The sequence below is a fragment of the Mizuhopecten yessoensis genome, unplaced genomic scaffold (genome assembly GCF_002113885.1).
Source record: "Mizuhopecten yessoensis strain PY_sf001 unplaced genomic scaffold, ASM211388v2 scaffold9561, whole genome shotgun sequence".
Classification (NCBI taxonomy): Eukaryota; Metazoa; Mollusca; class Bivalvia; order Pectinida; family Pectinidae; genus Mizuhopecten; species Mizuhopecten yessoensis.
In genome coordinates this window covers 1,031,857-1,039,085 of record NW_018408109.1, presented here as the reverse complement: position 1 = coordinate 1,039,085, position 7,229 = coordinate 1,031,857, and the positions used below count along the sequence as shown (strand labels likewise).

The following is a 7,229-nucleotide window of genomic DNA, read 5'->3' as shown; positions in this document are numbered from 1 at the left end:
TCCCAAGCACAGTACGCCGTCTTTACTACTGCCAATTATTAGGTATTTTCCTTATAATATGGTAACTTCCGACATTTCGAAATTCCCGTTTTGGCCCCGGTTGCTAACGCATTAATTAGGATTTATGTTTATTAGATTGGTAATTAACGCAACCAAAACAAAAAAAAACTACAGAGATAAACACTTGACAATAAATTACTATTTGTATTTAGAAATGAAAAATGAATTAAAAAATAAATAAATAAAAGTCGACATNACAGGGGTCATACCTAGCTCTACAGATCCCCATATTGATATCCAAAATATAGCAGGCCATCTTCGCCTCCCAAATCACAAAAGTGTGTACCCGCATCAACGTAAATTCATTACGTTAGACGTCTTAATTTAGTTCATGTCACGCACGTAAAGGGAATTGTTTCTTCCCAAGCACAGTACGCCGTCTTTACTACTGCGAACTATTAGGTATTTACCTTATAATATGGTCACTTCCGACAGTTCGAAATTCCCGTTTGAACCCGGTTGCAACTACAAAAAGAGGGAAACAAATAAGAAACGAAACGAAATAATGTAGTTTTGATAAAACGGTTCACATAACCTAGCTAATTCATGTTGGCAAGATAACTATTCTTCCATTGTCGACAGGTAAAGCTTGTCGGCCAATAGATAAGGGCGCAGATACGAATATTTTGCACGTCTTCAACCACCGAGTGACTTGAACTAGTGAAACGTAAGTATGTTGCATATACGACTGATCATGATGAATTCTATATTTCTCGGCTCTCTAGCTAAAAAGTGTGTCTTGACAGCAGTACATATGTTATTGTTTATTTAAAACAACCCAATGACCACGTGTTATTAGATAATAATTCAGCATATCAATTATATACAACCACTTCTGTATTTCTGCTTGATCGGTAATCTATTTCAAGCAGTAGCCTTGCTCAAGTCCGACTTTTTAAAAAATATAAACGGGAGAAGGGCCAATTGATTCAACCGCCTGTAATTCAGGACGGTCATTATACATACTGACACAACCTGAAGTGTAGTAAGATTAAAACAAGACTTTACAGGAAACACGGGGTATGTACATTCTTTTGCGATATTTTGATCGAACATAGATTTTTGATAACAGTCGTTCCATGGGAACGTCACTTCCTTACGTTCGCAACATTACTGGCCAGCAATGTACAGTTGCTCAAAAAAACATGGATTTATGATATTTCAGTGCTTTCTCATATTGAAATTCTATGTCTTCTTTCTTAATGCCTGTATCGGTAGATTACTACTATCACCATGGAGACAAAGACTGCCTTGGTAACGGGCTCCACAAGTGGCATGGGCCTAGGTGTGGCCACATCTCTGGCACAGAAAGGCTATCACGTGATCATGTGTGGGTCAAGGTCAACGGAGGAGGCTTTGGAGGCAATTAACAAGGTCAAGAGGTACATGTTTATACACCCAATCGTAAACAGTGAAAAAGATGCAGGGGTACCATCGTCGAATTTCGCCATCCAAAGTTTTTGCATTTTACTAATTGAAATATTTTAAAAGTTGTAAAACCAATTGTGTTGTATTTGGAATTGCATCACAAATCAGTAACAGTTTTCGTGCATTTTATTGTCAAATTATATGCTAAAAACTTGATCATTTGATCCAGCTTTCGATCATACTACACAAAACCAGCTAAATTTCAATACAGATTTGCGTTAAAGGTTTCTTTAAAATCATTGCATTGCAAAGATATTGAACAAAGAAAAGAATTCAAAACATTTTGTTCAAACTATGATTCTTTTAACATTCAGCTTGATATTTCCTTCCAATAATGCAGAGGTCAAGCATCAGTTTAGTTGTTTGTATTTTAGTCTATACATATCACTATGGTAATATCCATCAATCAAATAACACAATAAGTTTACACGTGACCACACATAAGTAACAAGGTAAACAAAGCCACATCACAGAACATTGCTTAACCGTAATATGTAAGTGGAGACAGATATAGAGGGTATGCAGACAACAAAGAAATGTGAAGGTCCCAAGAATTCAATTGCTGCAGACGATCTTAGTTATTTTTATTATTTTATTGTTCCCTACTAAGCAGAGGACGTTGAAGAGTGAGGGGAAAATAACACGATTATGGATTTGTCACAATGTTTAACATGTAGGCCTTCTATCTATCAACTGTGCCATTTTGTCTGACTAGTTCTGCGCTCCAAAGTGTCGACTATGTCCAGTCTGACCTGAAGACAGAGGCTGGAATGGTCAGTCTATGTAAGGAGGTGGACCGTATTTGTCCGGATGGCGTCGACGTACTGGTCAACAACGCAGGTACACGACCGCTTACGTTAGCCATTTAGTCACGTGATCATGACCCGGTTCCTTGCTTTCGAGTATTCAACGAATGAACTCGTTAATCAATTAATTCGTAATTTCTGTATTGGATTAAGTATTTATGAACGAGGTTATGGAAAAAATACCGACCATTGTATGCACGTGCTTTATACATTGCAGGAATGCAACATGTCACTCCTGTAGAGGACTGCACGCTAGCAAAGTGGAACGAGGTGGTCGCCATCAATCTTACGGCGCCGTTTTATCTTATCAGCCATTTTGTCCCCCGAATGAAGCAGAAGGGTTCGTTCACTATCTATGTCCTCTCTATCGTGTAAAAACAAGTACAGGAAGATCAGAGGGTCGGTAATATCAACTACTTGAACCATGAAACAGAGTTATGTCCCTTTCTATACACGGTAACGCATTATTAAATGCACGAAGTTCAGCTCCTTTTCAATGCAGCAGAATTTTGCTTTTTTTATTCACAGTAAATCATTATCAAACAAGTGAAGCAGAATTCTTACCCCTTTCTACACCGTAATGCATTNAAAAAAAAAAAAAAAAAAAAAAAAAAAAAAAAAAAAAACATTATCAAATAGGTGTAGCAGAATTCTGGCTCTTCAACATAAATTGCGTATTTCAGAACATTTTATTCGGGTCGCTAAATATGCTTTGCAGTAAGGTTTATGTAGCACAACCACAACACTTGTTTTTTGTGACGTTAATTGTATGTAATATCATGGAGGCATAGCCCCAACGTATGTTTATAAAAAAATAAAATGTGTCGGTGATAGCCACCAGAAGGCCAAAATTGTATTGGCACCCCTCCTTACTGCAAGTTACATGTAATAAGAAATCCTCTCACCTATCAGTATAGTTTTATTCTTTACAACGTCTTTGTTCTCAAAGTATAATGTATATTTCTAAATATCTTAACGTCTTTACAACCAGAAGTTTTTGGGTACAAAAGCGTATTAGAGCACCGGCTCGGATGTCGTATGATTAAATGTGTCTTCATGATTCTATATATAGGAGGATTAACAAAGAACCGTTCCGCTTTTCCAGGATCCAATAATGAAAGAATATCAAAAACTGTTCTGTAATGTTGTAATACAGAATCAGCTCAAAGCATTTTCGTTAAGCTGTTCACTTCCTAGAGCTAACAAAGTACGTGATTATGACCTTATTCTACACAAATACTTCTACTAACAGGCTGGGGTCGCCTGATCAATGTGTCTTCTAGGATGGGGCTGGTGGCTTCAGCCAACAAATCCCCGTATTGTGCTACGAAACATGGAGTAGTAGGCATGACGAAGGTATGTATCAGTGTCTACTCCGAGTGACACAGAAATGGGGCATACCGATGGATAACAATTCGTTTTTGTGATACAGCGATGTCTTTTAGCAATACTTGGACACAACTAATTGTAGCTTATCGACGCCTTTCCCCCAGCAAACAGTTGCAATAACAACAATGAAAACATGCATATAATTAAAATTGAACGTAAAACATACAGAGGTGATAGCACCGTTCAATTATGGTATTCGATACAGTATGCACAAAATGAATGACACTGAATCCCACAACTGTTTCGTCCTTCTAGGATTCATTGGTGATGCTATGGGGCCAGAAAGTTGGAAATCCAAATTGAATAAATACTTTTTGAAATGTTTAATCTGTTGTAGGAATTGATGAATTTGTACTCATATCTAAAGTCGTTGTTTATATGACGTCATAAGATGTCACGAGACCGTTGAACCACAAACAAACGAAACCTCACCACATCCGCATTGTGTACAACATATCACAAAATCGATACCTCATATACAGACAAAACGTTCATGAAAAATAATAATCTTATAATTGATAACAATGTATATCTTTATGCAATGTTCGTGTTTGAAATGATTGATATTTGTAATTAAAATTGACAAATAAATGTATCGTTGCATTTTATTTAGGCAGTGTCCTTGGAAACCGCTCCATACGGAATCACGTGTAACGCCATCTGTCCTGGCTGGGTTGATACGCCCTGTAAGTAGTGTCGTCATGGTAAATGTATCAGGGAATGCATAATAAATATCCTATTTTGACAGCGAGGTTAAGACACCCCATTCACGAAAACAGACACCCACACAACCTCTTTCCAACCTCCTTACTTTACCCCCAATTTCTTTATACACACTTAGCACAGGGGTGATTTGGACAATTGATTAAAACTATTCTAGCCCTCCTCGCAGACATCGTCATAGTATTAAATTTTCAAAGAGGTATCTTTTTCCTACTGCCCACACACTCTATTAAACCTCACGGAGAATAAAAAGGTATTCGGTGGGTGTTACAGAGTCTGTGCTGTAACATTCAAATGAGATGTCACTATGCTGTGTTTGAAACACAATCCTACCGCAAAAACAGACATCAATGCGTCAAAACTGCTCATGCAAAATTCGCCTTTTGGGAATATTGATATTGAGTTTCCAAAATATCATTAAAATTTACCAGGAAATTCAATCTATTATTAAAAGAACTTCATCAACGCATAAAGGCAAATTAAACTTACACTTAGTTCTGACGTTACATCAAAGATCAAGCTTTCGACCAAATGTTGGACGGACGTTGTCCACCTGTTAACAAGAACGGAGACGACAATTATTCTTGTGTTTATCATAAACTAATTTGCAGGGCGATTTTGTGCTGATCTGAATGAATACTTCACTAACAAACCTATAAAGTATTGCACAACATATATGTAATAGCCTTGTTATAATGTATTACCATTCGTCCATATAATTTTCAAATTACATTCTGGAATTCTGAACAAACCTTGAATATCTTGGCAGTAAGCGAGTTGGGAAACAAAACAAAGTGCATTTTCAAGGTTTTACTGTAGCTATAGGATCATGCCATTTTTATTTTCATGAAGTCTTTCAATCGATTTTGAAATGTTTGATATATTCATCAGTTCCAGTGAAACCTGCAGGTAATACGCACGCTTGCAGTGTTCCTGATCAATAGTATATGTGACGAATTTCTAGTTTCCTAAATTTTTAACAATGATATATTTATGGTGACAAGTATAACAGTTCTTTCGACTCTATCTAGAAATTTGTCTATACTTTCAGTTGTGCAGGCTCAGGTAGAAAACGTCGCCAGCCAACAGAATATTTCCATAGATGACGCAAAGGTAATTAACAAACACGAAAATTGCCCCGGTAACAATCCGCTAGGTGTACCACAGATACGAACATAAATCTTTAGAGATGTTTTTATAAGATATTGTGATGAAGCGAAATGGAAACTGTCGGAAACTGTCAACACACAAGGGCAGAACTAAACTCGAGGACAAAACGGTAAGATTATAATAGATGTAAGGAGACAGTAAAGCAGCACTAAAACCATCGTGAAATTCTACAAAAACTATGAGGAATATAAATCAATCATTCTGTCGATTATATGAGTTTATTTAACTGCCATAGCTTCTGATCACGTGGCTTTGTCATTCCAGAAACGTCTATTTTGTGATTCACAGCCGACAGGAAAACCAGTACAGGTTTCTCAGGTGAGATTAAATTGACAAAATATAATTAACTTAGTTAATGTTCATTTTAGGAGATGTCTATATATTAGCACACACATATGATAATATTTCTAAATTGTTCAAATTTGATAGGTAGAGAGAGAAAAGAATAAGTATCCTCATTTTTAAGCTAAATTCGGACAATCATAATAGCCAATCAGCACAATAGGGTCACACAGTGCAAATGTCTTAGAAAAGACACCTATGTCACCAAGCAACTCGAATTTTCAAACAATTTTTTGACACATATCACGGTTAGAAAACCTATTCGTGAAATAAAGTATTTTTTATGTTGGAAATCTTTTTGTAGATTGCTGAGCTCGTATTGTTTCTGTGTTCTCCCGGGGCTGACAGTATGACTGGGACATCATTCGTCATGGATGGAGGCACCAGCGCCAAGTAATAAGTCAGTTCAACACTGTGACGTCATTCAAGAGGACACTGAGCAATCAAATAGGTCCTAATAGGTGTATGGAATTAAATATTGCTTAACATGACGCTAATTTACTATCCGTTAAATAAACATGTACATCTCTGATGAATCGGTGAATATTGTTTCTGTAATATGTATGACGTAGCTGCTCACGCGTTTGATAATGCAATTAATGCACAAGACGTTCTCACTACGGTGTTCGATATATTTTGTAGTGCGTTTCACTACCTTTTTCTCAATATCTCCGTTATGACATATACATTGATCCATCGACCATATAAATTGACTTAAGAATCATAGACCTTGATGTGATTGTTGTTAATTATCAATGAAAGCCTTGTTGATATTTTTATATACTACTCACAGTTTGCTAAGGGGGGGGGGATATTTTTTTTATTTATTTTTTTTAAATTGATTGTTTTTTCAATTCATCAGCATGCAAAAATTCCAAAAATCGTCATTACATTCGGAAAAAGAGCACCAGGAAAAGGGTTACCCTTAAAATTGGCAACAGCGAGGTATTCACTAAAAAAAACTTGCATTGAATATAAGTCATCCTAAATAAACAGAAACTGTTTAAGTATCGAATGTGACGCCCATGAGCATCAATTACAGCTTCATAACGTCTGCGCATGTCCCCAATGAGATCGCGTATCCGGTTTTGTGGGTAACGTTCCACTCAGCTACCAAAGCTGTTCCCAGCTCCTGGAGCGTTCTTGGCTGAACATTTCTGGCAGAGAGCGCTGTCTGCAGCATGCCCCACACATGCTCGATGGGATTTACATCCGGTGAGCGGGCTGGTCAATCCATTCGTTGAATAGTGTCTTGCTGTAGATACTGCTCAGTCATCCTTGCTCTATGTGGTCTAGCATTATCGTCCATAA

General features: G+C 37.0%; 1 protein-coding gene across 2 annotated transcripts; it reads left to right on the top strand.

Moving 5' to 3' along the window:
• Nucleotides 1–643: 643 nt before the first annotated feature.
• LOC110458387 (D-beta-hydroxybutyrate dehydrogenase-like) lies at nucleotides 644–6,632 on the top strand. Of its 2 annotated transcripts, none has more exons than XM_021510061.1 (9): nucleotides 644–727; nucleotides 1,279–1,442; nucleotides 2,204–2,328; nucleotides 2,512–2,634; nucleotides 3,547–3,650; nucleotides 4,297–4,369; nucleotides 5,458–5,519; nucleotides 5,841–5,894; nucleotides 6,223–6,632. In XM_021510061.1, the coding sequence occupies exons 2-9, from the start codon at nucleotides 1,294–1,296 to the stop codon at nucleotides 6,313–6,315; spliced, it is 783 nt and encodes a 260-aa protein (XP_021365736.1). In that variant the 5' UTR covers nucleotides 644–727; nucleotides 1,279–1,293; the 3' UTR covers nucleotides 6,316–6,632. The 2 variants fall into 2 exon arrangements, with proteins under 2 accessions (XP_021365736.1, XP_021365737.1); XM_021510062.1 differs by lacking the exon at nucleotides 644–727 and adding an exon at nucleotides 988–1,080.
• The last annotated feature ends 597 nt before the right edge of the window (nucleotides 6,633–7,229 follow it).